The sequence below is a fragment of the Rhinolophus sinicus genome, linkage group LG10, assembly GCF_036562045.2.
Source record: "Rhinolophus sinicus isolate RSC01 linkage group LG10, ASM3656204v1, whole genome shotgun sequence".
NCBI lineage: Eukaryota > Metazoa > Chordata > Mammalia > Chiroptera > Rhinolophidae > Rhinolophus > Rhinolophus sinicus.
The window spans coordinates 89002094-89022164 of NC_133759.1; the positions used below are offsets into that span (position 1 = coordinate 89002094).

Genomic DNA, 20071 nt, shown 5'->3' on the forward strand with positions numbered 1-20071 from the left:
TAGGATTCAAACATCAGACAGAAGGCCTCAAAAATTCCTTCCAACCAATAATGCTAGGTTTTCTCCTTTGTCCCTGAATAGGGCCCTATGTCCACAGCCTTGGAATTGGAATGTGTCCTACACTGGCAGTCAGTGAATCCTTGCTGGGAACCTCAATTTTGGGAAACAGGCTCTGCCACTCACTGTGTGACTCGGTCACAACACTTCACCTCTGCAAGCCTCAGTTCCCTCCTATGTAGAGTGGGGACAATCATAATGGTGGGAATGCCTGACTAGGACCTGTGTGTGAGACTCTGAGGCCAAGCTGGGCAGAGCTTGAGTGTTCATTGTGGGCGTCCTGGGCTCCCTGTCCTCCCGCTTTCGCGAACCTTGTGTGGCTGCCTGCTGCTTCTGCTTCTCCTCCTCCAAAGCCTGCATCGCGGCATCATACTTGTCAGCAAGTGCTTTCCACTCCTTGCGGTTGTTGGTGATCCCGTCCAACATGGGCGTGATCTCCTCGTGGAAACGGGAGAATTCCTGGAAGAGAGAGCCTCTGGTGCAGGGGCCACGGCCCGAGGTCCGGGCTCGAGGCGGAGGCACAGCTGGCAATATCCAACCCTGGAATGAGCTGCCTGGGCCGGTGGCCGGCGTCCTGTCACCCAGCGGTGCGCATGCTGACACTGTGACTTCCAGTCAACAAAAGCCTATCCGTCTCCTGCTTAAAACCGTGCTGTGACAACCCCTGTTCTACAGGATGAAGCGCAAACTCCTTCACAAGGTTTGCAAACCCCTCCAGGCCCAGTGCCCTCCCGCTCGGCAATGTGGAACCCTCCGAGCATTCCAGATCTCTGTCCTTTGCTGGAATGTATCCTGCCTTCTGTGGGCTTCGCACAAGCTCTTTCCTTGGCTAAACAGTCTAACTTCCCCTCTTTTCCCTTGAGGCCTCTATGTAGACGTCACCTCCTCAGGGAAGCCTCTTCTAACACACAGACACTCAGTAAATACGTGTGGAGTGAAATCCGATACAAAATCACATGGTTTCTCGTACACAAAACATAAGGATGTTGTGAAGAGGATTCGTACGTCCTCTTAGCCCTGAGAATAAAACTAATGCCTTTGAGCACAAACAGAATTTGTCACGCCCACATTGTAGGGTGAGGAACTTGAGATGAAGATTGATGGAGTAGAATTGTCCAAAACCAGAATGGCAAATCCAGGGCCGGCTGTGCTCAGAGCCCGGATCCAGGCTCTGCCACAAGCTGTGTGACCTTGGGCGGGTCACCTATAGAGCTTGGCCTCAGTCTACTGAGTTATACTCAGTAGAATATAACACCTACTTCCCAAGGCTGTGTGGCAACACACAAAGTGCTCAACCCGGTCTCCCTTGTTTAATAATATTACAGGTGGTAGTGGAGAGCAGCGGCTTCTCTGCTCTGTCACTCAGAGGAGCCCCATTAGTCTGTGTTGTATCAGAGAGGCACTCGTGTTCCCTCCGGGACCATCTGCATGTTTTCCTGACAGAGGGGCTGCAGCTCACACAGCAGAAGCCCTGGGGGTCAGGCATTCTGGCTCTAATCCTGTCTCGTGGCTGACTCTGGTGACCCCGGCCCTGTCATTTCTCATCTCTGACCTCTGCCTCCTCATGTGTAACATGGTCAAAGTAAAAATAACAAATGGGCGGTGGATCGGGGCACAGATAACATGGAATTGGGAGCGCTGGGTTTCTCAAGAGGGAGACGTTAACTTGGAGCGAGAGCTCCAGGAGAAATCCCAGCGTGTCTTTTGACAATCGAATGACTTTGACCTGTCACATTTCTACCGGCTAGGGACGTTAGGAGGGCATGTGTCTGCTATGCTTCCCCCTTCCCTGTCTGAAATCAGGCTTAGTCATTTGTCCCTGGCTGGGTGTACAATCACACAAGACCCCAGAGGGCTGTCCTGAGGATCAGAGGTCATGGCAGAGGAGAAGCCATTGTAAAATACTACCCACGGGTCACATGCCAGGGTTTATTATTCCTGATATCCAGGTTTATTAAAGACAAAAGCTTGGGCCTGAGAAAGTGAAAGACCCACCTTGTAGACAAAGGTGCAAACAAAGTCAATGAAGCCGACTTGAAGCTTGGGGAGTTCGTCCGCCTTGTTTCTGTCCATCATGGGCTGTCATGAGGGAGAAAGAGTTAACCGTGCTGGGCTCCTCCTGGCCTGGTGCTGTCAGGGGGACCCACCCTACCTACGAAGCATTCTGGCTGAAAACAGAAACCACAACAAACAAAAAACCCAACATGAGACTCATCAAGTTTCCAGATCTGACTAGCAGTTTGCAGGAAGTATGAGGATAGGAGAATATATTAAATAACATCACAGGGGTGCAGACAATCAAATTCAGAATGTGGGAAACCAGACAACAGAAATCCTATCCTCTTCAACAAATAAATGGTGGGGGGGGAAAAAAAAAAAAAACCACACACAGAAAGAGGAGGAAAAACCCGCTTCTGATGAAAAGAGTTAAGAGACATAACTACCAGAGGGAGTGTGGCCCTTGATTCGATCCCGATTTGAACAAATCAAATGAAATTATTTTTATTACTCAATCAGGGAGAATGAACAGAGATGGAGGATTAGGTGATACTGAAGAATTAGTTCTAATTTTAGGAGTGTGATAATGGTATTGTGGTTGTGAGTGTTTTAAGTTCCTAGCTCTTAGAGATACATACTAAAGCATTTATGGAAGAAATGACAACATCTGCGATTTACTTTAAAATACTAAAGCCAAAAGGTTAAAACATGCACGAGGAGGGGGGAATAGATAAAACAATAATGACAGGCTGTTGCTAATGGTTGGATCTGGCTGATGGGTGCACAGAGTTCCTTAACTGTTCTCTGTACATTTTAAAGTGTTAAAAGGAAGAAGAAAACCACAAAGTACACAGCCCTTGCTGTTCATGTTCAGACACTGTTCCTGGTCACAGCCCACCACCCTCCCTCGTGCCTTGCCTAAGCCTTATGTGGTACCCCAGCATTTTCAGCACATCACAGGTTTAGCCTGGCCCCATATCTGTGGTTCTGTCCCCAAAATGTTTCTCCTTTTTATCCCACCCTTACTCCCAGTCCCGCCTTAGTGCAGGGCACTCTGTGACCCCTCTAACTGTGTCCAGTGGGGGAGCTGGCTGATGGTCCACTCAAGTTAACTTTCATTGTCGATAGGTTCTCAGCTTGGCAAGGTCCTCCTTCCCCTTGCACGCTGTGTGTTAGAACAGAGCGTTGGGAGGTGGACTCCCAGACTGTTGGAACCGAAAGGAAAATCTAAGTTTTGGTGTCCACTTGTCAATTTCTACTTAGCTCAGTGAGCGAAGGAAACACACATGAGAGCAGGGTTCCCAAACTCTAGGAGGGCACATTCCTGGGCTCACCTCCAGAGTCTCTGCTTAGGTATATCTAGGGTGGGGGCCTGTGAATTTGCATCTCTAATATGTTCCCTAGTAAGGAGGTTGATGGTGGTCTGGGGACCATACTTTGAGAATTCCTGCATTAGAGAAAGATCATTACTAGGGTAAGAGCATACATCTCTGGGGGGCATGTCTCTGTCACAGCAAGGTCACAGCTCTCCATCGGGATGAGATCACACACCCAACATCACATCTTATCTCTACTCACAATGGGGTTCTGTTGTAGCACTGAACGCTCCAGGTCACCTTGTTCCCAGAATTCCGCAGCAACCAGCAGAGCTACCTGCAACAGGCAGACCCCCCCACCCCTAAAGTCAAGCCCCCGCCCCAATCCTCCTACCCCTGCTCCCACCCCACTTGGGTTTCCAGCTCAGCAAAAACATGAACCCCAGCCCTGCCCGACTACTCTCATTTCCTTGTCATCATGGGAAGAAGTCTTAAAGTGATTTCCAAGTCTTGGCAGAGGAGGATGCAGCAAAGGTGGGCTTCTTCTGGAGCTAGAGAGTCCAAGCCACCTTAGCTGCTGTCACCAGTACTGGAATTCCCCTCCTCTTGGGCCAGGAGGAGTCCATACCTTGCTCTGCACCTCCCAGGGCTTGGTGATGGCAGAGAGGTCACAGGCGGTCATCATCATGGCCCTGGACAAAGGACACCGTCCATCAGTCCAGAGGCATCGTAAGGCTGCACGTACCGGCTAATTCCATCGGTCTCTCCTGTCTCTGACCCCACTAGTAGATGACCTCCCCCCATTGTGAGGAGAGGGGTCATTTTCTAGTTCATCTGGAGGCAGGGCTTTGAAGTCAGAGGCTTCAATCCTGCCTCTGTCAATCACCAGGAGTTTGACATCCTACAATTAAACCAACCTGTCTAGGCCTCAGTTTTCTTGTCTGCAATAATAATGGTACTTTCTGCATGAAGTGGGTGTAAGATTAAATGGGATAATGTGTGTAAAAATCTTAGCCTAGTGCCTGGACATAGTATGTGCACAGTAAATACTGGTGATTCTCATGATCAGGTATTGGGTTTTTGTGATATGCCACACACTGTTCTAGGCATTTCATCAACATCAATTTCACTTACATCTCATCACTTCTTCAGAGTTCCTTTTCTCCTGTCTAGTATAGAACAATGTTTCTCAGCCTTTTTCTCATCATCTTCCTCTATGTAGACATGTTTTCCACAATCGCTCCGCCATGCAGTTTTAATACCACAGACACACCCTATCTGTTTGGAGGGCCAAGGACCACTGTAACATCTAAGAGTTTTTGCTCCTCTCCCAAGAACTGCTTTTTCCCTATTGGGTAATGCATGGGGAGAGGTGCGGCTCAGTCACTGTGAGGAAGCCTTGTTTTAAGAAGCAGAGGAAGGATTTGTCAAAACTCATAAATGGCACACTTAAGATTTGTGCATTTCATTGTAGGCATAGTTTACCTTAAAAGGGGGAAAAGGGGGTATAAACAGATATTGACCTCTAGTTAATGATATACGTGCTGAAGTACTTAGGGCAAAGCGCATGGATGTCTGCGACTTACTTTGAAATGGACCCCAAAAAATAAGCAGGATTGACAGATAGATGAAGGGATGAATTGATAGCAATATGTTAATGATGGAACTGGATGGTGGGTATAAAATTCTTTCAACTCTCTGTATGTCTGAAAAGTTTGCCTAGTAAAATGTTGACACAAATAAAAAAGTGAATGGAGAAATTTTAAAAAAGAAGTCGAAGAAGGGATTGGGGAAGGAAAGAAAGGACTAGAAGATAGAGTCTTAAAGGAGTTTCACAGTACTAGGAAGATAAGATAGGTATTATTACACGGGTAGGTACAATACAAGATGGAAAGGGAGGAGACGTAGACAATGAATTGGAGGATGAGGTGGGAATTTGAGAAGGTGTTACAGAGATAGGGGTATAGTGGCGTGGTCATCTGGGACCAGAATCCAGGGCCACGCAGTGTTGGTGTTAATTCCACGCTGGGGAGTGTAGGCTGTATCCAGTAAGCATGGAGAGCTACTGAAGGTTTAGGTCTCAGTTGTGAGCTCTTCAGAGCTGTGCTGCAGGAAGGCAGGCTGGCAGCACTTGGAGGATGCAGAGGGTAGGAAGGAAGGAGTGGAGATGCTGCAGCAACTCAGGCAGGAGAACCGCAAGGCCCGACCTGCAGCTATGGCTACAGGCTGGGGGGCGTGGGTTAAAGGCACCTGGTAGTGTCATCCCGACTTGGTGAGGCCCATGGGCAGGGCTGGAGAGAGGGGAAATAGTTGGAGAAGACTGGAGCTCTGACCATAACTAGCGGCTTGGGTGATTTTACAACTAACCAGCTGTATCAGCATAGGTTCCATTTGCTGGTCTGGAGGCCTTCAGAATTCCTTGTGAAATATTAACTGGCTTAAATATATTTAAGTAAGTAAACCCTCGAAAATTCCTAGAATTCTTTAAGTAAATCTGCTTTCAGAAATGCATACATTTCTTAAAAACATCTTTATACTTTGTAATAGCTTTAGAATACGTGCCTTATGCTAAATGTCAAGTGTTACAGACGTGTTATGCTTACTGTCAAATAGATCAAGGAAATGAATGCTCAGCTGTGCACACAGGACTCACTGGCTCCCTGTTACCTATCGGTACCCATATCTGAAGTCCACACATGTGGCTTCAGGAGAGCCCTGGATGTTTACTTTCCTTGGCTGGACAGACCATGTGAAAATCACTCACGTGGTGGGAGTGACACATCTGAAGTGTTTTATAAACAGAGATCTGGTATGTGGGGAGGACGGGGGAGGACACCTGGGTACCAGAAAAACCAATCCAAAGCCTCATGCCCTCAAGACAAGGCATTGCATTGACTTCAGCACCATCCCCTTACATGCTCTGGGGCCAAGGTGCCACGTGAGGCACTGGGGATCCAGAGAGGCCTGCAGGGAGCTCACAGTCAGTCAAGGAACAGAGAACAAAAAAAACATCATCACAATATGCTAAGTGAGATGGCAGAGAGAAGTGCAAGGTGCAAAGAAAAAAAAATAATCCAAAGATGAGAACAAGTTGGAAGCTCAGGGGGCTTCCAAGAGATGACAGCAGAGCTCTGAGGGGTGCACAGGAGCTCTCCCAGAGAAGGGAGAAGAAAAGGTGGAGTTGGCAGATGTGCAGTGGGAGTACTCGGGATTGCCACAGGCAGAGGGTCATCCGGGAGGGGGTCATAGGGAGCGGTCATCTCTCCGTCCTAGTGCATGTATGCATGCCAAATGCCGGGCAGGGGCTGATTCACAGGGCCCCTGCTCTCAGAGAGTTTGCAGACGCGTTGGGGAGTCACTCGTTTATCGCACAAATGAATGTAAACGTGTAAACAAATAACTGCTCTGAAGGAAAGGAGTTCTATTCTAAGAGATAATATAAGAAAAACTGACCTAGGTCTGGGAAGTCAGGGAGGGCTTCCCTGAGGAAGTGACCTTGAGCTGATAGCTGTAGGAAGTGCCCAGGTGCATAGAGCTGGCTGACCAAAACAAGCTTAGTTCCTGCTCACCTGATCCATCCTCAAGGTAAATGTCTCTTTAACTCAGCTGTGCAGCTAGTGGTACCGTGTTTCCCCGAATATAAGACCTAGCTGGACCATCAGCTCTACTGCGTCTTTTGGAGCAAAAATTAATATAAGACCCGGTATTACATTATAGTATAGTATAGTATAGTATAGTATAGTATAGTATAGTATAGTATAGTATAGTATAGTATAGTATAGTATAGTATAGTATATAAGACTGGGTCTTATATTAATTTTTGCTCCAGAAGACACAGTAGAGGGCCGGCCCGGTGGCTCAGGCGGTTAGAGCTCCGTGCTCCTAACTCCGAAGGCTGCCAATTTGATTCCCACATGGGCCAGTGGGCTCTCAACCACACAGTTGCCAGTTCAATTCCTGGAGTCCCGCAAGGGATGGTGGGCTCCGCCCTCTGCAACTAAGATTGAACATGGCACCTTGAGCTGAGCTGCCACTGAGCTCCCGGATGGCTCAGTTGGTTGGAGTGCATCCTCTCAACCACAAGGTTGCCGGTTGGACTCCCGCAAGGGATGGTGGGCTGTGCCCCCTGCAACTAGCAATGGCAACTGGACCTGGAGCTGAGCTGCGCCCTCCACAACTAAGATTGAAAGGACAACAACTCGACTTGGAAAAAAAGTCCTGAAAGTAGACACTGTTCCGCAATAAAGTCCTGTTCCCTTCTCCAATTTAAAAAAAAAACAAAACTTAAAAAAAAAAAAAAAGACACAGTAGAGCTGATGGTCTGGCTAGGTCTTATATTCGAGGAAACTCGGTACTTCTCCCTGATCCCTGGTAAAAACATCCCAGCCACCCTAGACAGGCATTTAGGCACTCCCTGGAATGACAGCTGGCCTGGAGGATGTGGGTTGCTGGGAAGGCCTAAGGGAGCCTGAGAAAGGTGTGGGTGTACAGGAGAGCGGTGGGGTGACTTGGGTTCCAGTTCTTGATGCTCCGCCAATGCCTGTGTGACACTAGGTAAGTCACTTTGTTTCTCTGGGCCTCATGTTTCTCATTTGAAAAACACTAGACCAAGAGCTGGTAACTTTTCCTGTAAAGGGCCAGATAGTCAATATTTTAGGTTTTGTAGACCACAGTAGTTTCTATTGCGACCACTCAACTCCATCACAATACTCCATCAGGAGATCTGACAGTAAGTTCACAAACTCATCCTAGAAAAAGTGCTCCATACCTCATTGCCGAATATCACTATGGTCACCTTCGAAGTACTCCCCTTGGGAAGCTATGCACTGATGCCAGCGCCTAGTCCACCCTTCAAAGCCATTTTGGAGCTTTTTTTCTGGAATGGCCATCAGAGTTGTTATATTAACCTTGATGTCCTGAATGTCATCAAAATGTCTCCCTTTCAATATTTCCTTTATCTTCAGGTAAAGAAAGAAGTCATTGGGGGCCAGATCAGGTGAGTAGGGAGGGTGTTCTAATACAGTTATTTTTTTATTGGCTAAAAACTTCCTCACAGACAGTGCTGTGTGAGCTGGTGCAGTGTCGTGATGCAAGAGCCATGAAATGGTGAAAAGTTGAGGTTGTTTTCGTCTAACTTTTTCACGCAGCCTTTTCAGCACTTCCGAATAGTAAAGTTGGTTAGCTGTTTGTCCAGTTGGTACAAATTCATAATGAATAATCCCTCTGATATCAAAAATAGGTTAGCAACATCGCTGCAACAAGTTCTTGAACTTAATTGTCCGACCGCGAATGTAACTCTTCAGCTGGCTGGTCATCTGTGTCCTTTACAGTAAACTGGTACATATAAGTAAATGTTTCTCTGAGTTCTGTAAGCTACTCTAGCAATTTAATTGAACGAGGAGGGAGTCGTGGGAACCTCCAATTTATAACCAGGTGGTCAGAATCACAGATAACAACTTGGATTTGGGATTAGTATCTGAAGTGGGGCCCACCTGTGGGACTGAGCCCTTAACCTGTGGGATCTGACACTATCTCCAGGTAGATAGTGTCAAAAGTGAGTTAAATTTGTAGGATACCCAGTCAGTGCCCACTGAGAATTACAGAATTGCTTGGTGGTGTTGGAAAAAACCCATCGGATCACCTCCTGGTTCCAACACATGAACTTATCCCTTTCTCCACTGGTCTAAAATCCACTCTTAGCACAGGCATTGTTTTTCAGGTTTGTCCCATTCACCTGTCCTCATGCCGAGGACTGAACTGCCTTTAGTTCTGCTGCTCCCTATTGTTTCTCTTCTATTTCAGAATTTTCTGGCTATTCTTGCATACTTATTTCTCATAAGAATTTTAGAATTGGCTTCCTAATTATCCCAGCAATAAAGTAGATCTTTTCCTTGGAACTCCATGAATCATTAATCCAGGAATACAGACAACATTTAGCATTAAGTCCCTCTACCCAAGAACAGGGTGTTTCTTTCCACTTGTTCAAGTCTTCTGCTTCAAATGCACATTTCCATTTTGAAATGTCCAGGGGGGCAGCTCCTGGTCTGCCGGGGAGCAACCGTAGCCTGCTTGTGCCCTTTGTTCAGTGGGAGCAGGTCACACTGCACCTCAGGATCAAGGGACGTTTGTGGAGACCTGGTTGGGCAACTGCAAAGCTGAGGGAAGGACAACTTGCCACTTGCCCCTCCTTCCCTGAACCTGTCCCAGCAGCCACCCCTTCTGTGTCCCAGAGACTTGCAACATTTGTGACTTAATCAAGCCGAATCTTCACGAAAGCATCTGGGACGCTTCCTTGGGAATTGGGTGAGGCCTTGTCTCCTCTGATGATCGACACCTAGGGGACCTATCGCTAGGGAGCCAGGGACCATTTGGCTTGGGCTACATATTCACAAAAGGCCTCAAATTTACACTTCTCACCCCATCATCAGTTGAGGTGAATCACGGAAGCACATTGAGAGAAGTGAAAGATTTTCACCAGAAAACTTAAATTTGAGTCCCATTACTGGACCTCATGCCAACAAGGCACTATAAATGTCACAGAAATCATGTAACTAATTTGTGACTAGCACAGCTATAGTGCAGGCTATTGCTATATAGAAAGAAACACTGAAAAAAAATTAAACTTACATATTTTGAGTGACACACAGTTATCACTCAAATCATAATTGATAAAATGCTCTGTGTTTTATCAAAACCTTTAAAGTTACATCACTTTACCACCCACATTTTGAATTTTATGATACAAAAAATTCCAATAATATACTTTCTGTAGACAGAGAAATATAATATATTGTCATGAATTTTAGTGCTACTGTAAAAACTAAACATATACCATAATTTCTGCAATTTTGTTTTGGCATAACTTTACTTTTTTATATGTCAAAGGCCTCTAAAACGGAAAGGGTCCCAGGGGTCTCTTGAGGGCGACAGGCCGGTCATTGCAGCACCTCACCTCTGACCCTGGGGTTAAGCCCCGTTTCCACTCACATAACAATTTCCTTCCGGGTCTGTTCCAGCATCATGTACTGCGTCCACTCCTGTGGAGTGTCGTATGTCTTAGATTGATCCACGATCTTTTGGAACATTGTCCTCTTCCTACAAAACACACCAGTTTGTTAGCGCAGCAAATCTCAAAATAAGGCAACACCTGCGCTTCTAACATGGGCTGTTTCAGACAGGGACGTATTAAAACAATGTAATTAACAAACCGAGGCCTGAGAGTGAAGGCCTTGGTTTCTAACCCAGACTCTGTCATGGACTTGTTATCTGATCTTCGCGAACCTTTTCCTGTGGTTCTGTTTCCCATCTACACAGTTAGAGTAACAATACCTAACTTCCAGAGTTGTCGTGCGAGTTAATGGTCCATAGCACAAGCCGGGTGCTTGGCATAGAGTCCATAGTAAATTAATTGGAACTACAGTGCTTGTTATTATTATAATCATTGCTATTGTTATTCTTAAAATGAAAAGAAATACCGACTTGAAATACAGGGCGAGGTCTGTGGCAATGATGGCCACGTCCATCATGTGGATTGCATGCTCGTGCTGCCTGCGATTGAGGTTTTGAAAGATATTCAGGCCCTAAAGAGAAAACCATACGAGTGATGTGAGAAGTGATGCTGGCAGTAAAATCACCCGACTACCAGTGGTCACCCCAGATGATGGGAGAGGCAGCCCAGGCCAATGGGAAATGAGCTGCCTGGCTGCGCTCAGGTTTTACATGAGATGGGGGCTCCTGGGCAGCCACAAAGCCAGTACTGATGGCCCTCATTCTACCTCATCTCTCAGCAGTGTCTTGCCAAACTCCAAGTGGTGTCTTTCCAAGATGGAGGACCCATGGAGCTTGGCCAGAGGGTTCTGGGACCTGAATGGGAGAGAAAGAGAGAGACACCGAGAGAGAGAGTCAACATGGAATGGCGAAGATGAAGGTTAAAGACATCAACCAGTCCTGCCACCTCCTAATTCTGCCAGCAGAGAGGCTGAAGTCCTGGAATGGGAAAGAACTTGTCACACAGTGAGAGAGTGAGAAAGAAAACTAGATATCAGGTCTCTGGACTCTCAGGCTTTAGCTTTCCCCATAACTGATTCTGAGGGTCTCTTTAGGGTCATTGACTCCTTAGAGAGTCTATTGAATAGTGTGAACCCTTATCCCCAGAAAAAGGCCCAAACACACATGATACCAAATGCAACTTTAGAGATTTATGTATCCCCTATCGCCATCCATGGACATTGGCTTTGGGCCATACTTTAAAGATCACCAACCCCCAGATCCTCCATACCTGAGTCTTAGGGGAAGCCATTGATTTCCTCTGGAATTCAGAGTCTAAAATGGATCTGCAGGGGCACCTTCCTTTCTGGAGATGCTATGGGAGAATCTGTTTCCTTGTCTTTTCTAGTTTTAGAGGCTATCTATATTCCTTGGCTTGTGGCTCATCTTCCATTTTCAAAGCCAGCAGTGTAGTATGTTATTTCCTCTCTGACCTCCTACCTCTCTCTTATAAGGACCCTTCAGATTATATGGGGTTTTCGCAGATAATCCAGGATAATCCCTGTATTTCAAGATCCTTCATTTACTCACATCTTCCAAGTCCCTTTTAAATGTTAGGCAGTGTATTCCCAGGCTCTGGGCATTGGGGCATGGACATATTAGGGTGTCATTATTCTGTTTGTTGAGGGAGTTTACCCAGACGCAAAGGGGAGGAGAAAGTGGGAAGTTGTGGATAATAGGACTCTCCCCTGGCCAGTGAGTCTGCCTGGGAGCTGTTCATATCTAGGTAATGAATCTGGGGGATGGGAGGTAGGGAGGTGCTGGTAAAGGCTGACTTACTTCATCTGGTAGAGGTTGTTGGTGCCTCTGTGATCAATGTCATGGCAGAAAGCAGCAGTGACCATGGCCAAGGCCTCCAGGTCTGTGAAGTATCGCTTCAGCTTTCCAGTCTGGAAGGGCAATCAGAGGTGCCACTCACTCCTCTCTTGTGGGGTATTGGGAGCAGGTGAAAGGAGGAGGGTCTAGAATTTAGAAACACAAATCTAATCTTGGCTCTACCCCTGGTGCCACAGGTTGACCAGATATTTGCCTGGGATGTGGGACTTTCCATGCTAGAGCTGGGATGGTCCCAGGCTAACGGGGACGATTGGTCACCCTACTCCTGAATGACCTTAGCTGGTCCCATCTCCCTCTGAGCCTCTGCATCCCAATCTGCACACTGGAGGTGGAGGGCATTGTTGAGAAACTTGTAGCTGTCAGGTTATAGAATTTGGAAAGTTTTCGAACACGGCCAGACAGGTAAAGCTAACCTTCCAAACCTGGTCTACCGGTTTAAGCACAGCCCAGAAGAATCTTTCCCTGAGCCTCCTTCAGAAACTTAACTCCTTGTTTATGCCGAGTGTTGAAGTAGAGGGTGGGAAGAGCCCACGAGAGGTGATGCTGACTCTGTGACTCTAAGAAATAAGTGAAGCCTAGGTGGTGTCACTGTCACCTTTCATAGTGGCCTGGCCAGAATTCCTGCCTCCAGGCTCTAGCACCTACTCTGGCCTGACCACTCCAGCCACGAGAGACAGGAATAAGGAAGAAGAAGCTGGGCAAGGAAGCAAGAATAGAGATTTGCATCATAATCTGGGTGGGAAAATACTTTTAAACACTTTTTCTTTTATATGCTTCTCTATTCTTGGAATTCCTTTATGCCAAGCATGTACTCTTTTAGCATATTATGGGGACAGAGCCACAGAGAGCATTTTCCAGGCTCTCAGCCTCACATGGAAAGGTGCTGACTCAAGTAGTAGAGGGTCATCAGCTGTGACTAGTCGGCCATCGGCTGTTACCGGTTAGCCATTAGCCACTGATATAACTGCCGCGGCTAAGCTAGCAAGTGCAGTGTGTGGCGGAGTGTGGATTGCTGATTCTGTGGCTCCTGCTTCCTGTGTCTCCAACCCAGCCGCCAGCGAGAATATAGTGGTATGACTCCCTTACCAATGTCTCCGTGCGTGTTCCTTTTTGGCCTCACCATGTCCTGCATTCTTATGTGGGGAGCGGGACCAGAGACCCCGCGTGACTCCCTGCATGACACATGTATATTTTCCTAAAGCAGCAAATGCCACTGCTGCTGTGTGGAGCTGCAGGAGGTTGTCTGGTGTGGCAGGAGCCCCCAGCCACTGCACTTCCCTCCCCCGATGCGTACCACCAGCAAGGAGAACATGGTCTGCCCCACGTTGAAGCCGTGCCGCCAGTTGTGGTAGGTGATTCTGCGGTAGCCCTTGCTCAGGGAATACATAAACCGCACCAGGGCCTGTGAACACATACGTCAGTGAGGCAGCTCCCACGTGCCAGGCGCCCTCTGCCCTGCCTGGAACAGGAGGCGGGAACTGCCGTAGCAATACATGAGCTAATGTTGGCCAACCACCTTGCAAACTACTAAATACTACGGAAATGGACGTTATAAAGCCAGGTGGCTGTGAGTCCTCCACTTGTTCCACCAATTGAGTTTCATGAGTGATTCCCAAACGGTGCCCAAGAGAGCTGCTGTCCTGAGAGTCTTTCAGGAAAGGAAAACAAAAGGGAGCTTTGCATCAGTGGCTCTCAAACTGGAGTGTACATGGCAATCACCCAGAGCACTTGTTAAAACACACAGTTTCTGATTCATGAAAGCTGGGGTTGAGAGAGGGAGCGCCCGCGAGAGAATTTGCGTTTCTGATACATTCGCAGGTGGTACTGATGTGACTTGGGGCAATACTATGAGAACTGCTGCTTGAATCAAATAAGTCTGGGAAATTCTGCACACAGTACACCCTACCCCCATCTTCTGTGTCTATCCCCCATTTCCCCTAGATTAGCAGAATACATAGATCATGCAGGGAAAAAGTCCTCTTTAAATTGATTTAACCGCATTTCCCACTCTTGTTGGACTATAGGACCTTTTTTTGCCTCCTATATACTCACAGCCCTCAGAACTCAGGGCCTGAGAACCCACTGCAAGAAGCCAATGCCTCCAAAACACCACAGTTCAGAGGAACTGTGTATCTCTCTATTTTTTATTTTATTTTTTTGATAAATGACTCATCTGTGCAACATGACTAATGCTTTGAACCCTAAAAGCCAAAGGTATACTCTTTTTAAGTATAGATTAAGTTTACAGATTGAGTTTTAAAAGGGAGAAAAGCAAAGAAGCAAAAGGGAAATCAGAGAGGTTTGTTTTGACCTTACCTCCTGCGGAATGTGAAATTTATCCACCACTTTGAGCTCATAATACATCTGTATCCCACATTTCACCAGCTCCAGTTCTGTCAGGGGCAGGTCGCTGAAGTGGAATTTATTAATTTCATATTTCTCTGCATCTGGCAGTTCTCCTTGCTGTGGAAGGACCGGCATCAAGTGACTAGGGCACGTGAAGGGTCCCTGGGTCTCTCCCCATCCTCCTTCAGCACTGTCCTGGTCTCAGTACTGGTCCCTGGTCTGAGTGGTAAGGGTCATGCTTTGCAGAGATATCCCTGCACCTACTCGGAGTACACCGGGCACTTGTTATATGTCAGGGCCAGTGCTTACCAGGATCTCAGCCAGTTCTTCTTCCTCGCATTCCCATGGCTCCTTCCCATACACCTCTCTGGTTTTCTGCCAGGGCCCAAAATAGCAGGGATTTAAAAAAAAGAAAAAAAAATAGGTTACTACATCTAACGTCTAAATAGGCCTCCACTTTTCCATTTTTCTCCTTCCTTTCTAAAGTCCGTGCAACAGAACCACTGACTCAGAGAGGCTGCCATTTGACATTCATAGAGGAAATTCAAAGTCAAGGGGTTTGGAGCCATGGAGATCTGCATGCAAATTCGAGCTCTGCCACTTACTAGCAGTGTTATTGAGTGCCTCTGATCCTCCATTTCCTCATCTGTAAAACGGGGCCAACAAAAGTACTTAATTGGTGAATTAAATTAGATGATGCAAAGTCATTTTTAAAATAGATATATCTATAACTGAATTAAATACGTAATGAACGTAAATCACTTAGTGCAGTGCTTGGCACATAGTAAGCACTAGAACTAAATAATGTTGTTATTGATATTTTTATTGTTATTATTACTGACTAGGAGTCAGGAGGCCTTGCTCATGGTCCCAGCTCTTCTTTCACTTACTGTATGGCTTGAGGCAAGTTCCTTCTCTCTTTGGGCCTGTTTTCCCATCTGCCAGAGGAGAGGGGAACCTGGACCCATTTACCTGTTTCTGATTTCTTGACCCAGAGCACAGTCTATTAACCTTTACTGGTTCACTGAGGCCATGCCTCCATAGGGTCCACAATCCATCATTATTGGGATGAAATGACCAAATTTATTATGATATCTTTCCCACTTAAGAAATTGCCTCTGAAAACATTGGCCTGTTGTTTCCACTTGCAAGGTCTAGAAATAAGGTCTTGGGAGCTCAGCTGGACATCATATCTAAAACCATTTGGCTAACTCAATTTACTTTTAAAATCTTAGTCTTTTTAAGACCAAAATCCCAGAATGATGAATCACGAATCCTCATATGTGTATCTCGTTTAATTTCCCACCCCAGGTAGGACTTTCTTCTATTGCACCCCTGACATATGACCATCTAGCCTCTGCTTGGATACCTCTCTTGATGGGGTGCACACGACCTCATGAGGCCGCCCATTCATAAGAGTGGCAGAGAATTTGCTCGCTGTCCTGATAAAGGTTAAGTGAGACCCATTTAAGGAACTGGTTGATTTGGGGACAAGTTACTTTCCCCTTTGGGGACTCGATTTCTTCATTTCTACAATGGGGATAGAAATCCTTATCCTGCCCATCTTACAGGGCTGTATTTAAGCATCAAGTGATATCATAAGTAGTGTGAAATTGTCTTATACACTGTAAAGTGATGAAATTATTTGAGGGTTCCCTACTAACCTCTAACCTCCTCTGTCTTCCTTTTTTGCTCACCAAACTCCTCTCTGACCTGATGGCTTCTACGTGAGCTGACCACAAGGAGGGAGTCTCATAAACTGACCATTATCTACTGGTCAGTCAGACAGAGCTTTCTCTCAGCAGGGGTTGTGGTTGGATGACTCCATCTCTGGTACCAAGTCAGCCCTGAGCACAGTGACAAATGGAGTTTCTAGAGCTGGTAAGCCAGGTCTGAGGTGGCTCTACAAGGGACAGCTGTTCCCAGGCCACACAGAGCAGCCATTATGTATGACTCGCTGGCACTCCTCGATTCATCCATTCATCCATTGAGCCTGAGGGCCCACAGCTCCCACCCCTGTGCGAGTCAGGGGAGAGGGCAGTGAGCAAGCCCACAGCTGTGTCTGCTGTATGGCGTGTAAGTCCCGCCTTCCTCTGGCCACACCCCCCAGGGCACAGTCTCTGCTAGGATAGGAACAAGGAAAGAACTTGACTCACCAGGATTTTCTGGATTTCTTCATTGTCGCACTTCACGTGATATTTGACCATGTCTTGGAAAATATCCTTCCTGTTTTCAAGTTTGTTCATTGACTCATAAGTGTCAGGATTTAAGACAGACCAGCCCAGGAATTGAGCCAAAGACTGGGGGGTGCGGGAGGGGGGTTGGAAAGAAGGATGGATCAGAGGTAGAACAGCCAGGTTTTATCCTGTCTCTGTAACTTAGGGCAAGACTCTCTAAGTCTTCATTTTCTCACTTATAAATGAGTTTGATAAACCCTGTGCTGCCCTTTTCAAGAGACGTGAGGAGGAGGTAAAATACTGGGTGGGAATACACTTCCAATAAAGCACTGACATGCATAAAGCTTCGTTCTTATGCATAACTTCACAAAAAGGGAACGTGCTGTGTGTGGAGGGGAACAGGAGGGAGATGGGAACTCTACTTTCTGTTCAGTTCTGCTGTGAGCCTGAAGCTGCTCTAAAAAATAAGGTTTATTACTTTTTAAATAATGGAATGTGGGTTTCTGACAACACATGTCAGTGCAGAAGTGAGAGCAAAGAAAGCAGCCATGCAGCTGAGTTAGGGTGGTGTCTACAAGGTGAGTGCCACCCCCTCGCCCCCCACAGGATAGGGCAGCAGCACACCAGGGCCCCCACCATGTGGCCCTGGAAGCCCAGCTTGTGACAAGCCAAGTCTGAATAGCTGAACCTCAGTAGCAAAAGGCCTCACACACCATACCTCCATGAGGGTCTCATCCATTTCATCAAAGGGTTTCCCGTCTTTGCGATTGTAAAATGTGGCCACTCCAACAATTTCTTCCTTCTTGTTCACAATTGGCATAGAAAGTACATTTTTAATCATCCACCCAGATTCGTCCAGAGGCTCTTTCTGCAAGAGAAGAACCAGAGTAGGTTTCCTCAGGTGCCAGGCCGCAGAGGCAGCTGTGGTGGACGGCATGCTGCATCATGGCCCTGATTGGTGGAGGGGGCAGCAAGAGGATAAACCTTGCTAGATTTTGCAGGGTTTTAGTCATCAAACAAACACCATGAGCCGATAGCCCACCTGGTGGGAGCTCCTTAAACCAGATAGCCATAGTGTTTTTACCCTAAGATTGTCAGGATTGTCATATGGCAGGCAGAGTGCTGTGTGCTGGGAATATAACGATGTGCACAAACAGTCCAGTATTTCCCTTTCAGATATAGGTGCTGACCTTAGGGGACTGGCTTAGAAGGGGCCATGTTTGGGATTCTCGCAGCTTTGAATTAAGCTTTGAATTCTGGCAGCTTTGAATGAAGTAGCGATAACCTGTGCTTTTGCCTCTTGAGCTTTCTGTATTACTTTGGCATGTCATTTAGTCTCTGTGGGCCTCAATATTCCCACTTTTAGATGGGGACAAAAGTAAGAATATGTGCATCATGGAACAAACGAGAAAATGGAGGGTGACATTTCTCAGTCGATCATAAGGTGCCCTTTGTGAGTCACTTCCCATCTGCCTGGGCCTCACTTTCATCATCTGTAAAATGGGGACAACTACACAACATCATTTCTAGACTCTTTTCCCACTGATTCAGCAAACATTTATCACACATCTTACCACCTGCAAAGAACTGACCTAGAAGGTGGGGAAACCAAGGCAAATGAGGCACAGATGTTGCCTCAGGTTGATCATAATCAGGAAGGTAAACAAGCAATTACACTGCATGTGGGAAGTTCTTGATGGTAACGTGGGAGCCAGAGGAGGGAAGCAAGTCAAGGAAGGCTTCCTGGAGTTGGAGAGTCTTGCAGTTTGGAAGTTCCAAGACTCTTAAGGTAGCGACATGATAATTGTTATTTAAGTAACACTGGAACTCAGCACAGGATGAGAGAGGGTCTCCAGAGGGATACAGAACATCAGCCGAAGAGCAGAGGGCTATTGCTCAGGAAACAAGTTCAAGAGCTGCCTTTCCCCTCAACTCTCTCCCTAACCTGCAGGGAATCCTGTCCCTCTGAAGGCCATGACACGGAGGCAGATTTTATTGAAAGTGAAATGGGAAAACATTACAGATTTTTAAGGAGGGAAGTCACTTGATGCAACTTGTGTGTTAAAAAAAATTACTCAGGTGTCTATTTTGTGGAGGATGAATGGGGAGGAATAAAAACAAGATCAGATTTGATTTACTAATGTGAGTAAACTATAATTCATCACAGTAAACTGTAATTAGTAAAAGACCAAGTCCTGTCATGATTATAATCAGGGTAACAGATCCCAGGAACAGTTTGGGCTTATCACGCTGATAGGGTCAAAATGACAACACAAGACATACAATTTTAACTTGGAAGTATGTTCTCTCTGAGCTCTTTCATACTGTTCTTTAAAGAATAAAAAAAAGAACTCACTAATTTTCCTAGCAGTCCTTTTTAATTCCTTCTTAATTATTTCCTGATTGCTAATGATTTGTTTTTCTTATGCCTAGCATGCGAAACTCAACAAACATTGACAGGACACCTAGAGGTGAAGATGTCAAGAAAGGTAAGAACCTTGACAAAAAGAAGACAATATTTTGCTAAGAGGAATGGTCTAAAAGACAAGGCAGGATCATAAAAGATGAAGCAAGGGAAATACAATAAGAAAAACAAACTTGTTGGTATGGCCTTCTGGGCCTGTTTGATTTGGCCTCTGTCTACCTCTGTAGCATCTCCTCCTGCCACTCTCCTCCTTAATGTCACATGCAGATTTGTTGGCCTATGTTACTGCCTTCCAGCAAACTCTCTCTTTAGTACAGTTTTCCTGTGCTTTACTGCCAGATAGAATTTCTCAAGGACACGTTCCTTGATACACTCCAGATGAAGTCAGGCTCCCAGAGAGAGCCCCTCCTCTATGCTGTGCTTTTCTCCTGACCAGCACCCCCCTACCCACCCTGTGCCTCTTCTCCCATATGATCATGAGCTCCCTGGAGACAAAGGCCACACTTGTCTCCACCACTGTAACCAGTGTAGCATTATGCCCATGCTTGGCAAGGAAGCTGCTCTCCGCAAACATTTGTGAAAAAGACAAAATCAAGTGGAATACTAAACAATATTCCATGAAAAATCCCATGAAAGCAGAAAGGATACTCAGCCAAGGAAAACAGAATAAAACATCATTGAAATGTCATAGCAGTTGAGGTTGTCATTGAAGGGCAGAGGGATTTGGGCAGGACGTGACGGCTGGGGAGAGAACAGCATAAGCAAAGGTCCTGAGGCCAGAAAGCAAACGGGGTGAATGCCAAAACCCAGTGGAATTTACCAAATTAACTCCCTGCCCACTTGTATGAGCAAATGACTTTTTTTTCCTA

The 20071-nt window shown here is 46.4% G+C and overlaps 1 protein-coding gene across 1 annotated transcript in view; it reads right to left on the reverse strand.

The window, feature by feature from the left end:
- PDE6A (phosphodiesterase 6A) overlaps nucleotides 1–20071 on the reverse strand; it is a 59248-nt gene that overhangs the window by 1835 nt on the left and 37342 nt on the right. The window contains exons 10-22 of the mRNA XM_019734308.2: nucleotides 17496–17645; nucleotides 16757–16900; nucleotides 14910–14975; nucleotides 14571–14717; nucleotides 13549–13656; nucleotides 12198–12307; nucleotides 11147–11234; nucleotides 10851–10951; nucleotides 10359–10466; nucleotides 4000–4063; nucleotides 3634–3708; nucleotides 2053–2136; nucleotides 369–516 (exon numbers count right to left, since the gene is read on the reverse strand). Of these exons, the coding sequence (XP_019589867.2) occupies nucleotides 369–516; nucleotides 2053–2136; nucleotides 3634–3708; nucleotides 4000–4063; nucleotides 10359–10466; nucleotides 10851–10951; nucleotides 11147–11234; nucleotides 12198–12307; nucleotides 13549–13656; nucleotides 14571–14717; nucleotides 14910–14975; nucleotides 16757–16900; nucleotides 17496–17645 (1393 nt within the window). The remainder of the gene's footprint in view (nucleotides 1–368; nucleotides 517–2052; nucleotides 2137–3633; nucleotides 3709–3999; nucleotides 4064–10358; nucleotides 10467–10850; nucleotides 10952–11146; nucleotides 11235–12197; nucleotides 12308–13548; nucleotides 13657–14570; nucleotides 14718–14909; nucleotides 14976–16756; nucleotides 16901–17495; nucleotides 17646–20071) is intronic.